Source organism: Chelonoidis abingdonii, chromosome 5, assembly GCF_003597395.2.
Source record: "Chelonoidis abingdonii isolate Lonesome George chromosome 5, CheloAbing_2.0, whole genome shotgun sequence".
NCBI lineage: Eukaryota > Metazoa > Chordata > Testudines > Testudinidae > Chelonoidis > Chelonoidis abingdonii.
Genome location: NC_133773.1, coordinates 36,720,714 through 36,737,216, shown reverse-complemented (window position 1 = coordinate 36,737,216; position 16,503 = coordinate 36,720,714). Strand labels below are relative to the sequence as shown.

At 40.3% G+C, this 16,503-nt stretch overlaps 1 protein-coding gene across 1 annotated transcript in view; it reads left to right on the top strand.

Moving 5' to 3' along the window:
- Positions 1-3,792, top strand: part of MTTP (microsomal triglyceride transfer protein) — a 32,876-nt gene extending 29,084 nt beyond the window's left edge. The window contains exons 16-17 of the mRNA XM_032763027.2: positions 943-1,113; positions 2,163-3,792. Of these exons, the coding sequence (XP_032618918.2) occupies positions 943-1,113; positions 2,163-2,331 (340 nt within the window). The 3' untranslated portion in view covers positions 2,332-3,792. The remainder of the gene's footprint in view (positions 1-942; positions 1,114-2,162) is intronic.
- The last annotated feature ends 12,711 nt before the right edge of the window (positions 3,793-16,503 follow it).

The window sequence follows — 16,503 nt, the reverse complement described above, 5'->3', positions numbered from 1 at the left end:
AATGGCAAGGATCCCTCTCCTAGATAGTGAGTGAAGTTTACCCATCCATATAGTACAGTTCTTGACTGATGACCAATAAAGCAATTACAAAACAGATGCCACTGCTTTCAAAGATAACCCTGAAACAGAGACATCCTAGTGTAAGTGGGTGCATCTCCACTGGTCCCATTTCCACCAAGTCTGAGTTTCACTCCTCGACAATGACATTTTGTAAGTTCTGCAAGCCCCAGACTGCTTTGTCAAAACTGCCAATGAGCAAAGATTTTGGGTATAAATTTGCCAGAGATCAGGGCCGGCTCCAGGTACCAGCGAAGGAAGCAGATGCCTAGGGTGGCCAACAGAAAGGGGCAGCATTCCGTCCATTATTGGGGTGGCATGTTCGGGTCTCCGGCAGCAATTCGGCAGTGGGTCCTTCAGTCCCTCTGCTTCAGTCTTTGGCAGCAACTCAATAGGGTTGTTTTTTTCCTTCGTCGCTTGTGGCAGCAAAAAAGCTGGAGCCAGCCCTGCCAGAGACACCTGGTGTGGTCATTTGCACCAGTACAAAATGAGTATAAAATATTACCAAATCAACAGGGTAGTTTTTTACTTCTCTTTACCTCATGTAGATAACTAAACGAGGCCCTTTGAGGAATCAACCCTGGACATCACAACAGCCGACGCACCATGCTTTTGCAGCAAGCTCCAGTCATAAAGGACGCATGTTCCACCCAACATTAATGGTTCTTTTCTCCTCTCCACGTCTGCATGTGTGTGTGCGTGCACACACGTGCACAATCCCCAGTGGTGTCAACTGAAGTTCTCTAGCTACACTTACATAAGAACAAACTCCAAGAGAACAGTCAATACTATACTGTTCAAGTGTTAGGACTTTTTGCAGTTTAACCTCCTGTTTGTTTCTGAGCCCTGTTAATAATAAATTCTAATATCTGAATTTACTTGTAGGGGAGCCATGGTGGTAGTTGGTAACATCTTTGTGGATTCCTTCTTTGTGAAGGCTGGTATGGAAACCAGTTTTGAAACAGAGGCAACACTAAACTTCATCTCCACAGTGCAATTTTCAGAATATCCATTTTTAGTTTGCATGCAGATGGACAAAATTGAATCTCCATTCAGGTAAGAAATAAAAACACCACCTGAGATTTCCAATTAACCATTTGGGAACTCCAGATCTTTTTTCCCTCCATGTGTTTGATGTTCACAAACATGAGGGATTAAAAACAGAGACTAGATTTAAGCGTAGTACAAGCAAGTGCTGTGCAAGATCACTCCCCCACACAAATGTCTTTGCTAATGCCATTCATCCCTGACCTACAACATGCCAGAAATATGAATAAATGTTCAGTAGAGACTTTGACAAGCACCACTGCACTTGCTTTGATTTCTCATTTTTGTTAGATTTTCCACCCAGCTTTTAGAAGTAAAAACCAAGTGAAATAACCCCACTAAATTACCCCAACATGTCATCATTATAGATGGTGAAAAAACCTGAGAGTCAAACAAAGCAGCACTACCAGCAATGTCTATCCTCTGTTCATTAGGCCAATGATGGTGCAGGTGCTTAGCTGTAAAGCACTTGAGCCTCCAAGGTTGCTTTTATGACCTACTGCTTCCTGATGCTTGTGAAATTAGCCAGAATATTTAGTGCTCAGCTCAATTATCATGCTCTGTAATAGATACAGTACTTCCAATAGGTTTGGAAATATTTTTTTTGACTACAGTCAGTTTTCCACCTTGACATTTAAAATAACTATACAATAAAGTAAAAGATGTTTTCCAAGGGGTAGCACTGCATTGCCATGTAAGATGCTTTTCCGTCTTGGTCCATATCTGCTAAGAATTGAGAATGGTCTGGTTACAGCATTCTCTGTCCCTGTGAGAAAGGCTTCCATTCAGTGTTTCTTGGCCAGAGGACAATGTTTACAATGATTGGCCCAATAGATGGGAATTTCTTAAAGCTCTCCCAGGAATCCCATCTCTCTGAAAACATGGTATTAGTTGTACTGATATGTATGCTGATTATATATACAAACCACTAGTTCCATTGAAACCAATCAATCAATCAGGCAAGGATGTGGTGCCCTTACCTAGATTCACATGTATGGATGCAGATTTTATATCAGTTTTGCCATACTAGATAAGATAATACTGTTGCGTCTTTGCAGGCAATATGTGACTAAATATGAAAGCTTGCCATCTGGCAAACGGTACACCTCTCGGAAAGGAAAAGTCAAACTGCTGGCAGGTTCTGAATACCCTCTCCATCAAGAGAACTCCAACATGTGCAGGAAGGTTTTCAGCACTCAGTCTGACTCCTCCGACAGCTGGTTCTGAAATGGGCATCTGTTCTTTCATTTTACTGAACCCATGGCCCCCTGAGTGACTTAGGCGTCTATGTACTGTACTAGCTCAGCGCCTGATCCTGCACTGTTGAAATCAATGGGAAGTTTGTCATTGACTTCCAACAGGCCCAGGATCAAACTCTTATTATGTGCATAGTGTTTGTTTACATATTTACATATATTTAAGACTTTTGTAAAAAGCTAAGAAAAAAACAAAAACAAAACGTTTGGAGGCAATCCATTCACTCCCCTTTGGGAGGTATGATTTCCATTTTTTTTTCCATTAGCAGAAAGACATTCATATTTTTCTCAAAGTGGGAATATAGAAGCCCATGTTTCTGATTTTCAGTAAGAACAACTGTGCTGTAAAAAGAATGGATTATTTATAAATACATTTAGAGACAGCCATTTGTTAAAAAACTAACCAGTTCTCATTTAAATACACAGCAGCATTGTTCTAAGGAGGACCGTTAATTCTTGGCTGCTCACTGCTGTCTGTTTAATCAAAAGCAGGGTGTATTTTTACAATTTTTTTTGAGCCTTAGTCTCATAAGTATTATCTATTTTTTTTTTTTTTATGGAGTGCTATGGTTAGACACGTTTGATTAAAAATTTAGGATGAAATTTTCAAGCGTGTTCTGTGTTGGCCTAACTCTTCTCCCATGGACATAAATTGAAGAATGCCTATTGACTTTAATGGAAGCAAAGTTAAGCCAATGCTGATCGTGTTTGAAGATCACACTCTGAAACTTCATGTAACGACAAAGCATCAAAGCAGGCACATTTCAAGAGATGAGCACTCACTGTAGCAGCAGTATGAAATATGATTAGTTTTAAAGTCTTGAAAATGAGTTGTGAATGCACCATCTAGCAGGTCCAGTCAGGAGAGATAAAATTCTAGTATCTTCTTTGGGAGATTACTTATTTAGACTAAAAGAGGAGCCTAAGTTATCATTACTCACACAAGTAGTTCTACTGAAATCAACAGTACTACTCAGGGCAGTAAGGATTATTTGTGAGAGTAAGGGTTTTACAGGACCAGGACCAACTTTGGCTGAAAAAAAATACTGTATTTGTTAATCATTTTGCAGTTATTACAATGTAATAAACAAACAACTATTTCCCATAACAGAACACACTACTTTCCCAAGTGATCCAAATTATTTATCATTCCATAGGACAGAGTGTCTAGTGTAAGTGCTGGGCTCAAATAACCTAGGATAAGTTGCATTTCAGAACATGAAATCAGGCAGAAAAAGCATTTGGATTGTCCCACATACACACACCCCCACCCCCAAAATCCTTATCCTGATATAAAGCACAAAACTTCCAGTCTGTTCAACACAAACAGCTAATCTGTTTTAGAACTATAAACAGGAATTTATGGGCTGAGTACTGTATTTCCCAAATACACAGTTGATGCTACAGCACATTTTTTTTGCCAGAGCCTAAAAATAAAATGGGGCAAAATAAAATAAACAAAAATCCTTTGTTCACGCTTGGTTTTTGTTTGTTATTTGTGTGTTTTGGGTAGTTTTATTCTCTAAGGGGTGGTAATTGGGGGACGCTCACCTCTTGAGTTCCTTCTGCTGCTACACACGGTACTGCAGGCCTCTTCCTGCTCCTGGCACCCCTTGTAGATTGTCAGCCTTGTTTGGTGGGTCTTCAGTGGCTCAGTCCTCCAGTCAGGTGTCACAACAAAATGCACCCCTTCCAGGTAGCAAAGAGTCCAACAAAACTGTCTATTAACCCTCGTGAGGGTCTTCAGCCCCAGCTCTTGGGCTTCAAATTCAGCCCTTTGCTCAGGCTTCCAAACGAGCCTTGTTCTCTTCTTGGGGTTTATACCACTTTGCCCCAATGGTGGAACCCGGGCCTGCCCACTACTCCTGATTCCACATACTACTCACTTAAATTCCTTATTGTTACTTTCCTGGCACTCTCACCCCTCACCTCAGGATTAAAGTTCTTAGATCCTCTCTCCCAGCCTAAGCAAAACACAGCCAGAACCAAACTCTGATTATTTTTCAAGCTCTTTTGGCCAGAGAGGAGCACTGTTCCCCACTCGTCTGACCCCAACCAGGATCTGATGGTCCTGCAGCTCCTTTTATCTCAGCCTGTGGGTGCTGATTGGCTGCTTCCATGAGGCCTCTCTAGACAGGCCTGGAGGACCCACCTTTGCTGCTCCTTTCCTGGGGTGGGGTGTAGTAGGACCATTGGGCCTCCAGCAGGTGTCCACAAAGGCCAGGTGCAACCCATCACAGGGATAAATGCTGCCCTTTGGTCCATAGCCAAGTAGCCTCTCCCTGAAGTGGAACTGGTAAGGTTCTGTGATGCAAAGGAGGAGCAGGATTGGAGAAGGAAGGGCAAATAAAGAATGTACACTCTATGCATGGAACTCAACTCTGCACCTAATTGATAATCAAGCTAAAATCTTGTTTTACCCCACACAGAAGCCATTTGGGCCTCTTACACAGCTACAGAATCCATTATGCCCTACAAGATCCACTACACTCTATTCTGAGGATGCGGAATCATACCTCTCTAGCAATGCAAAATGCTGAAAGCCTGTCTTCATTCCCTACTGGCAAAGACATTATAACGCTTCCGTTGTGATGTCATATTATAGCAATAATGTCACACTGGAAACACAGAGGTATAACTTCATTCAGGATTCAAACAGAAAGATAAATTAATTTGTGAATGGGAACAATCTTCAACACCAGCAGGTAAAATCTTGAAAAATACTAGAAAATCAATTACAATTGGTAGGAATGTTCTTTTCCCAGTATGCTAATATCAATTGGAACTTGACTTAAGCTGAATTCAATTTGAATGGATGCAAATCACACTCCTGTGCTACATACTGAATATCTGATGATAACTTTTTAAAAGTTGTAAGTAAAGTCAAATTAGAAAAAAAAAACAAAAAAGCCCACCAACCCACAGGTATTTATAATAAGGGATGTGAGCAGCTTCCATTATATAGCCCTGTTCTAGATCCATTACATCTTTGGCTTGGAAAATTGGTTTGGTCTGAAAATTGACCTGGTTACTCTGAAGGTCAAGAAGATGGAGTCTGGAAAGTTTAAAGAAATGTTGTCCAACTATTTTACACTGTAAGTTTGTGGCACTGCTGGAAACAGAGACCTTATCTCTGGAGTAGCAGCCCCATCCCTAAGCCACTAGACCACAGTACCTTTTATACCAGTTGTTTTCAATCTTTTTCATTTGCAGACCCCTACAAATTTTCAAATATAGGTGCAGACCCCTTCAGAAATCTTAGACATAGTCTGTGGACCCCCAGGGGTCTGCAGATCACAGGTTGAAAACCATAGTTTTATATAAATTGCTTCAACTAGTTGTGTAATTGGGATATTAAGAGGTACTCACCTTTGTAAAGTGGTTAGCGGTTCAGAGATGAAAATGCACTACGTGGCCAGTCGAGTAATTTTGCCAGCAAAGCTGGGGAGAGACGGATCCTTGCTGTACCATAAGACCCCTCAGAGGCCCCCAGTCATAAATATTTCCTCCTCCTTTCCTGCAACTCCCTACCAATAAGGCTCTGGACAACTCCTTCTCACCAAACATTCCTTCTCTCCCCCACCAAACCCCCACTCCCAAACCAGCTGCTACCCAGATACCCAAGACACCCCCAAGCTGTCTCCCTGCTCAGCTTCCCTTCTCAAGGCTCTCTCAGTCTGTGCCCTCCTCCCAACTCTTCTGCCTCCAGTGTCTATCTGAGGCTCTGCCCCACCCGCAGCTCCCCTCCCACAAGATACCCCTTTAAGCCTGGGTCTTTTTCCTAAGACCACCATAGGTATTAATTATGAATATTGTGACTCCCCAAGATCCTCCCCCTAATACTGTGTACAGTCCAGTGCCCCATCAGCTACAGTGCCAATTCCCCTGTCATAAAGGCTCAGTGTCTTCTCCAGAACCAGCAGGGACAGAATGTCCCCTAAGGGCAAGAGGCTGTAGCTGCCTCTTTACCCAGCTGATCAGCTGGTAAGGTGCAGTGAAAGTTCTGAGCTGCACTAAGCTACAGTCTCTGATTGCTTCCTCCTCTTCCACCTACTCTCCCCTTCAGCTAGGGCTGAAAATTGGTTGTAAGTACTATAGTGTCATTTCCTCCCCAAGCTCAAAGTTGAGATGGAAATGCCCCTTGTCACTTCCTTAAAATTACACCCATGACTATGACCTAGTACAGGCGTTCTCAGTCTGGGTATCACAACCCTTCCTGCCCTTCATATTGCTAAGAGGGAGAAGGAGCCCAGGTAGATCAGAGGAGGACCTCATGAAGTTTCAGAATGTCCAAAAGGAGTCTCGGTATGGAAAAGGTTGAGGACCTAGTGTATTAGGCATTAGTGCAGCAACACATAGCAACTTGAGTGTCAGACCTACCTCATAATTTTTGGCACTTTTACCCAGAAAACAGAATGTAGTTTGGCTGTACTGAGTATGCATGGCTAACTTAGCTACCCGGTGTCTTGGCAGGTGTGACTAAATGAGACAGGGCTCTGTAAGAGCTAATATTAGCGTGGCCAGTGTTGCTCACTACTTGAACTTAATTATCTGGTGAACTATCCATCCCATTTATTTAAAATTTTCTACACTCGGTCTTCATGTCCTACCAAAAAAAAAAAAAAGACTATATTAAAGAAACCCAGTAAATTCCAAAACACAAAACTTCAGCATAATGACTTGTTTAGGTTGCTAAATGATTATACAAAGTTACCTATCAAGTCATTTATAAAACACAAGCAATTAAATGCAAATAAATGAATAATACATATACACATTAATGATGCAACTTAAGTAGCCTCAGATGCAAATCCACACAGGACATTTCCCATAAATCACTGACATTATTATTATACACTTTTCCTGTTAATTCATCTCTCCAGCATTTCTCAAGAAACAATCATAAATGTTAATTGCAAAGAAATTATTCTGTCAATTGATAAATATCTTAACTAATCAAGTTCCATAATTTACAGTATCCCATAAAGGAAAATATTTAGATACCAATATCAAGATAAAAATAATATATTAAAATCCCAATAATCCAGGGGGCAGAGTTAAGGCTTTTCTGTTGTGATGAGAAATGCTGTTCTTTTATAAGAACAATGCATTTATTAAGTGGACAGTAGCAGAGAATCCTGTGGCACCTTATAGACTAACAGACGTCTCCAGACAGAGAATCCTGTGGCACCTTATAGACTCCAAAACATCTGTTAGCCTATAAGGTGCCACAGGATTCTCTGCTGCTTTTACAGATCCAGACTAACACTGCTACCCCTCTGATACTTAAGTGGACAGTGTAAGTTTTAGGTTGTGCTTAACTACTCATTTCCCTGGTTTTAAGTGCTTTGGTTTTGTAAATGATGTGTCAGGTAACTACACTGCTGTATTAGCAATCTTAAATTGTTTTTAAATAACTTTTTTATTTCAATGGCTTATTATTACTATTTATTATTTATACGCAGTGTTGTAGCCATGGTGGTCCCAGACCTGAAGAAGAGCTCTGTGTAAGCTCAAAAACTTGTGTCTAACCAACAGAAGTTAGTCCAATAAAAGCTATTACCTGGCCCACCTTGTCTCTCTATTATTTGTATATTGTAGCATCTACAGATCAAATATGAGATCAGAGTGCTGTTGTGCTATGTATTCACACAAAGACACACGCACACGTACTGTGATCAGCACAGGCAGACACCACCACCCACTTAGAGCACTACTGACTTCTCAATGCAGGATAGGAGCCTTAAGTGCTTCAGTGTATCCATACAGGATGTCTGTGGTGGGTGTCCCAGACCAACACCTAAATTACATGACCAGTCTCCCTCTCAAATTTATAATATACAACTGTTAAGAACTTTTCCCATGCCCGAAGTTGGGGCACATGCTTGTAGGATTGGGCCCTTTGTATGGAAATGTAGCATAACATATGCCCCATTTTCAAAAAAATAGTAACACTTATAAAATGTTTTACAATTGTACAGGATCACCTCATTATTGCAACTCAGTTGGAGAGCAAGGTACCCAAAGAACACAATAATGCTAACTTTTTCTGTCTTTTATGAGAACATGCACAAGTTTGTTTATCATGAGTAAGTCAGTCCCCCAAAGACACTCATATGATTGGGCTTTTTTAAAAAAATTACTCATCTGGCACTAGCATAGACTGAGAAAATCTATGTAGCTGCATTATTAAAAATAAGTCCTTTCAGATGGAACAACTGTCTCACTAGGTCAAGTTTTCGACTTTGACAACTTTGAGAATGTCCCTTGAAATTAAATCAAATGGAGCTGTCGGTAAAAGAAAGTATCTGAGGCCAGTGTTACTCCAGAAGTGATAAATGTCCTAATGGATACTACATGGTATCATTCCAGTGCACTTGTTTCTGAAGATATTTTACCCTAACAGCTGGACATAATGGAAATTCCTAAAGGGTTTTAGCCCAACAGCTGGGTAATAGAAGGTAATGGCTTACTTACACTGACTCCATAGTTACGGAAACAACAAAACTGACAATCTTCTAAAAATAAGGTGAACATAATACACCACCTACGCCCACATTTGAAATAAAAACATACTTAGTTACAATCAAAGCAAACATTTTTAATGCATATCAAATAATTTGGGGCTAGTAGATGGTGGAATGTGTTTACTTTTATTAAACCTTTGAAATAGTTACAAATCACCATTTTTCCAAATGACAAAATGTGGAAGTTAAATACATTATTTCCTCTAAACAGAACTGTATGCATGAAATATTAATTCCTATTAAGGAAAGTCCACAAAAGAGACCTCTATAAACACAGCTAGTCAGGAAAAAAAAAACAAGCCATGATTAAATAGATTTTTTTAAACCATCTCCTTATAATTTTAGTCTATTTTAAAAAGCTATTTCTCATATAAAAACAAACATCCTGATAAAAGCTTTTCACGCCAGGCCTGATAGTACCTTCATGCACACATGGTGGAATAAAAAAAAAAAACCAAAAAACAAAAAACTATTAGTTTGGCAGGCACAGTTTCTCTAGCGGGAAACTCTACATTGCATGAAATGAACATTTTAAAGGCCATGCGAACTGCTTAAAAAAAAATCTAGTGATCTACTACTTTTTTGGTGTATGTCACATAAAGGTATCTCCTATATAAATATATATAAAACAAATTTATATATTATTCTATATAAATAAAAATGTTTTTCCAGGAAAGTTCTCTATTGAGGCAATAGGGTAGCTCTGCGTTTAGGACTCAGCCTCATGTGACCAGATTCTCCACTGATATAAATTAGCATCACTCCATTGATCGGATTTCACTGGGCCAGAGCTTAAAGTGGTATAAAATTGTATAGCTCTACTGATGTCAGTAAGTTACGCCAATGAACCCTAGTCGAGCATCTGGCCCAGGAGCAGAAATCTTAGAATTTCCCTGGCATTGTCAGGTGGAAATGTCATGCTATGGGCAAGCTTATTTGAAACAAGAGGGTGCACAAGTGATGGTTAGAACCTGAGGTCAGGGGGTCAAGACTTGTTTATTCCTGGCTCTGTTATTGATTCACTGTGTGGCTGACATAAATGTAAACAGTGTCCCTTAGTTTTCAAAACTGCCAACTAATTACAGACAGCCAACTTGAAATTTGAGACGTGTAGGGTCTGATTTTCAGTGATACTGAGAGGCCACAGCTCCGATGGCAATCAGTTGAAATTGCAGGTGATCAATACCTCTGGCGGAAAAAAAATCAGGGCTTAGCTGTATCAAGTTGGCCACCAAAGAGTAGTAGACTTAATAAATAAATAAATAGGTCCAATTAGCCCAATAAAGACCAAATAATGCCATTGTTTCCATCCATGCAATCCCAAAGATGTTAGTTTTCAGAGGGGAAGTGAATTAAGTGAGATTGAACAGATGTAAATGAAGGCAGAACTTAAACATCAGTTTCTCAGAAGTCTCATGAATTCCTCTCAGGGTCTCTTTTCTTCTTTATATTCTTAAATCCCTCTCATTTATTGGACAGTTGGCATCGCTGTTGCTCGTTCTACAGTTAGCAAGATCACTGACTTGCCATTTCAAAGACCAGCCCCATGTTTTCTATGTAAATCAGCTAACCAGAAGCACCCAAACTACACTGCCATCACCTCCCCTGGTATACCCCCTCACTCCTCCATGGCTTCACTTCTGTTGTTTTACTTCTCACAATTCAAAATGAAACATCTTTCATTTCAAGATGAAAATTTTGAAGCTACTTGCAAGTAAATGAATTTAAATAGCTCAAGAATTGTGTAATTTACTTCAAGTGTAATTTTGAAAAATACACAGGTGGTTCACACTGAGATCTTTTTCTTTTTTCAAATAAACTTTTCTTTCTAATAGAACGTTTTATGGATCAGCCCTAAAGGCACCACTCTTTCACCAACTTTAATAAGATGATAAATAGACAGATAATTTTGTAAAAATTTTGCTTATTTCTCCATCTAGTAATGTAGTTTCAAATGATCATTAACTGATCATTTGAAACTAATCAGTAACAAACAGAAATTTATTATGACTGATTGAAATGGGGCTAAACTTTATTACTTTTATAATTGTGTTTGCAATGCCAAACCTATGCACAGTGCAATACAGACAAGTAAATGATAGATGTCCCTGTCACAAAGAGTTGACAGTATAAATTCTGTCCTCACTGACATGAGTGTAAAAACAGGCGTTACACAGTGTAAGTCAATAAAGTTACATAGATGTAAAAATAGCATGAGCACAGAATAGCCTTCAGTTAAAAGTTCTCAATCTGGGGGTTAGCAAGAGGTCCAGATGGTGTTACAACCACCCCCCTTTTCCTTTATGGTTAGCTACGAGCAGGATCACAAATCCTTTTTTCTCTTGCTAGAAAATCATAGGAACAATACTGTGATCCACAAAGCCTGAGTTAGGTTCCTAGGGTGCCTGTACATTGAATGGAATTAGACAGGCCGTTGGAATAGGATCCACAAAAGCTAGTATGCTAAGTGAGGAACCACCTTTGCTAGCCACTGGGAGATCCTGATGGAAAGGGTGTGAGCTAAGCCCTCTCACAGAGATAGCTCCCCAAGTCCAGGCTACAGGAAGGCACCTTTCTCTGTTTAGTGATCCATAAATGGGAAGCCTTCTCCAGGAGTCAGGCAGCTTAGCGGCCTAAGCTATTCTTGTGGGAATGAGTTAGACACCTATATCACTCCACACAAAAACAGCTGCAGGAGATGGTGTTGCCCACCATATAACAGTAGCCCAGTGGTTAGAGGACTCGCCTCACATATGTGACACCCAGATTTAGCTCCCCTTTCTAAATGAAAGGGGAAAATAATCTGAATAAGGGTCTCACACTTAACATAAGAACGGCCATACTGGGTCAGAGCAAAGGTCCATCTAGCCCAGTATCCTCTCTGCTTACAGTGGCCAACGCCAGGTGCCCCAGAGGGAATGAACAGAGCAGTAATCATCAAGTGATGCATCCCCCGTTACCAATGCCCAACTTCTGGCAAACAGAGGGTAGGGACACTATCTTTGCCTATCCTGGCTAACAGCCATTGATGGACCTATCCCTCTATGAACTTATTCAGTTCTTTTTTGAACCATTACACCTCTCAGAGAGGCGCTCAAACCATTGACTTATGGGATATTCTTATGTGGGGCTTCCTCCATCTCTCCTGCTAAAGCTGTTCCACTGCAGATAAATAATGAAAGAGTGATTTGAGCAGGGGGACTAGCCTAGGGGTCTCCCACTCCCCATATAGGCACCCTAACCACTGCAGTATAAAGTCATTCTCTCTCTAGTTCAATGACTTCTCGGCTGTGATAGATATTAAACAGTCATTGGGCCAGAGAGGGAGTGAGAATGCCTATAAGATCAGGCTGTACACTCAAGATCATGGGGGAGCACCCACCTTCCGTCGATTCATGGATTACTCTGGGGCTTAGGCAAGAAATAGGCATCCAGACACCTAGAGCAAGGCAGCAATGTATATGCCCAGAGGCAATAACGTAGGTGCCTACAGGGTTCGGCAGGAGGCTTGTGGATCACAATGGTGCCTAAAACTGGGACTTAGGTGTAGATGCTAAATCCCCTCTTTTCCCCCCAGTGTATATTATCCCTGGGCAATCTAGTCCGTGGCTCACATGACTACAAGCAGTTATTTCTGTACCAAAGATTCACAACTCTCTCTTGTCCATCCTGACCTTCCCCCTTCAATCCAGTCACATATCTGTTTTTCTTAAGTATCATGTGGGATATCTTACACAAGCTGACTAATACTGAACTAACTTTTCTTCCCAGGTCCTCTCCCTGCCATCTCCATTACTTTTCTATTCTATACAAGTTGTTACACAAGTTCATCACCAGCGTATTTGAGCACCAGTGCATTAAGTGACATGACTAATGTCACATCTGGTTTCTTCTTGCTCTAGTCTTCTCCCCTGGGGGAGAACTGTGTGCACAATGGAGCATTTGGTGATGGCAGGAGATTCTTGTTTTCTTTTAACAACATTTTCCCCATCACCCAGAGTGACAACTCTGCTTTTTCCTCCCTACGCATCCATGTTGTCACCAAATTTCACTGGTTATTTTCTCCACATGAAAAAAAAGTAAAATAAAATTAAAAAAGTGACCCTTCCTTTCTGTCCCTCTGGAAAAAATGTTTTTACCTTCCTTGATTATCCACTAGCCTTGAAATGCAAATGTCCCCCCTCTGATATCCCTGATTCCCATCTCACTCCTTTCCAATCTCTCCAAGTTGCTGTAATTAAAATAAACTTCTGTGCCTGATGTTAGGACAGCATCATCCCTCTTTTAAACCTTCCACCAGCTTCTTCTCACTTCCCATATTAAACTCAAGCTTCTCATCTTCAGAACTCAGCAGGACTCCCTTTGCTTATAGCTCTGATTTCTTTTTTTGTCTTAAATCCCCCTCTCAGTAACTCTGGCTTCACCACTTCCCTCAAATCCTTCTCCCATTTTCATCTTCATACCCTCTTCCATCCTGCCCTGTATGTTTGGAATGCCTTCCCATTGTTGGTGGGTGGACAAGGCTACCACCATTACTTCATTCAAATTACTAAAAATCACTCTTTCCACAAAGCTCTCCAATACTAACCTAACAGTGTTGACACCTCCCTTGTTAAAAATTAAAAAATGGTTCACTCGAAGACAGAACCATTTCCTAGGCCCTCTGATACACTCACTGTACCTCAGCTTTGTGCTGTCAGCTTAGATTTTAAATTGTTTAGGGCAGGGACCATAGCCTCCTTTGTGTCCTTACAAAAGCACTCTGCCTACTATTAGCATTTAAAAAACACCACACTAGAATGTCCCATTGTTTAATCCAAATGTAGGTTAGGACTCAAAATTCCAAACAACCCAAAATGTGAAAGGCTAATATTTTAATCAACAAGCCACCTGGACCACTAATCACTATTAAATTGTACTTGTTGCAAGAGAGAAACAGTGTTGCTATTTTTCAGGATTTTAACATGAGTCTTGTAATATTTGATGTTTGATTTAAAGCCCCAGATCCTGAAGACAACTGATTAGGTGAGAATATCAGCTTTCATTACCGGAAAAAAAAAAAAAAAAGTTTCAACCCCATATGGTTACAAGGAAAGCTTGAAAATATGACCCATGTGCACCCTAAAAGCTCAAAACAAAAAGGAAAATAAAAACACAGCCTTTTTTTAAAATAAAAGTCTCATGAATTTTAAACTAGCCTAACAATTTTGCGGTTCCTTACTAATTTTTTTAATATTTGGGTTGGCAATACAGGAAAACAGCCCAACTTCTTTTGGGATATGTTGAACACAATGGACTAGCAGAAGATTTTGCCCACAGATAATTCAGGCAATACCACTATATGCCAGCAAACTGATGTGGCTTATGATCCTGGCCCAAAATTAGACAACTGCAACAACAGAGAATGACTAGAAAAGAATTATGAACTTCACTAGTCTGTGTATACAAGGAGGAAGTGTCAAAGAGAGAAATTGATCTGGTTCTTGTGATATCCAAAATCATATATCAAATTTAATCGGAAACAATTTAAAGAATTTTTGGGGGGTGAGGGGCAAGGGGCTGAAGAGTTTTTTTAATCATCTGCCTTTCAACTGTATTATGGTTTGAGATAAACCTACTCATAACTAGTTAATCTGGAATGATTTTAGAAGACAACCTTCTAAAACTCCATTGCTAACTTTCTAACAATAATTGTTCAAATTTACCCTGTGCTGCTGCTGGGTGACCTGCATAAAACCAGCTGTCACCTTGTCTCTTACTCTCTTAATTCAAAACATACTTCCATTATCATTCAGAGAATGAAATTTAGGGGATTGGGAATTTTTTTAAAATGGGCTGCTTTAAGAGATACATTGTCATTGCTTATTTCCTTTGGTAAAAATAGGCACAATTATTGTTCCTTACCCTCTCCCATTCTAATTCTGTTTGTGCCTGCCACTTTTTCAATTACATCATCATTCTCTAATTCAGACACAGTTTACTTGCTATATGTAAGAATGGGTTTGGGCCTGATTTTCTTTCAAACTAGTGTAACTTCACAGATGTCAATGCAGCTACACCAGTAAAAAACAGGTGGGAGAAGACAATCAAGCCCATTGGCTTAAAAAAAAAATTCAAGATAGGAAGCATTTGTACTTTGAAAGCTCCCGTAAAAGGCAAATGTTTAAAGAAGAGCACTGTAGCTACTTGACAAAGGGTGATTGTAGCATGCTAAACATGAACAAGCAGACAGCCTCAAAGCCCAGGGCCCTGAATGCCCATGAAAACCAACGTGTTCCTCACTGGACTGGGGCCATGGAGCATATCATACATTCTAACTCCTTTAAAGGGGGACTTTGAGCACTGTGGGTATGTCTACACTGCAGTTAGACACCCAGGGCTGGCCCGTGCCAGCTGACTCAGGCTAAGGGGCTATTTAATCATGGTGTAGAAGTTTAGGCTCTGGCTGCAGCCTGAACTCTGAACCCCCCCGCTTTCCAGGATCCTAGAGTCTTGATTCTAGCCCAAGCCAGAGGATCTACACTGCAATTAAACAACCTCTTAGTTTGAGCCCTGTGAGCCTGGGCCAACCAGGGGGTTTTAATTGCCATGTAGACATAGTCTTAGACATCAATCTTTCTCCCAAGGAAGTTAATAGGAAAATGCCAGCTGACTTCACTGGGAGCTGAATTAGGCTCCTAATGACATACAGCAGGAGTCTTAGAATCCTGGGGTGCCCATGAGAGAATACGAGTCTTTTCACTGTTCATTTAGGGCCTGATCCAGTATTCATTGAAGTCAATGGCAAAGTTCACAAGACATTAATGGTGCAGGATAAGGACCTTATTGGTTTGGCTCTGTGAAAGCCTAAGAAAAACTCTGCCTAGGTTATCAGTCAGTGCTTTTCATACTCTATTATAATGGAATACTTTATCTTGGGACCTGATCGGGTACAATCTAAGTCAATTGGAGTTTTGCTACTGACTTCAATGAGGCCCAGAGATCTGCTCTTGCTGTTCTCCTGATTACTTAAATAAATAGCACAGTATTTTCTACTTGATTTATATCTTGATCAAGAACTGGGACAATGCCTCAAAGCACCAAATTTTGCCCTGACTTATGCCACTCACACACCTTCTAAAGTCAGTGAGGTTGTATAGAAAATAACTGGTCCAAAATATTACTGTTCCCACAAAATATCCTTTCTACTGAAAAAAATGTTTTTTCAATGCAGAAGGAGCCTCAAACTGCTGATGGGGAGAAATGACATCTTGCAGCACCTTGCAGAATTGGGTCCCTAGGGAAGCTGGATACTTTGCTACAGAGTAGATTTTCTCCAACTTATACTACAAATTATTTCATAAGAAAATCACCCTTTCATAGATTCCACCTCTCCGACACCCCCAATAATTATATGGCTCTGAACATATCTGAGCCTGTGGATTACAAGGAAGTAGACAGTTGGTTGGCCCATGTACCACATTATTAGTACCAATGCTGTAAAGTTGCACCCTAATTCAAATCACTGAGGATTCAGACAGGAAAATCATGTTCTGAATTTGCTTATTCCTGTGTAGCTTTTATATTCTGTGACAGCGTTTTGAGATACAAATTAAAAATCTTTTGAAATTTGTTAC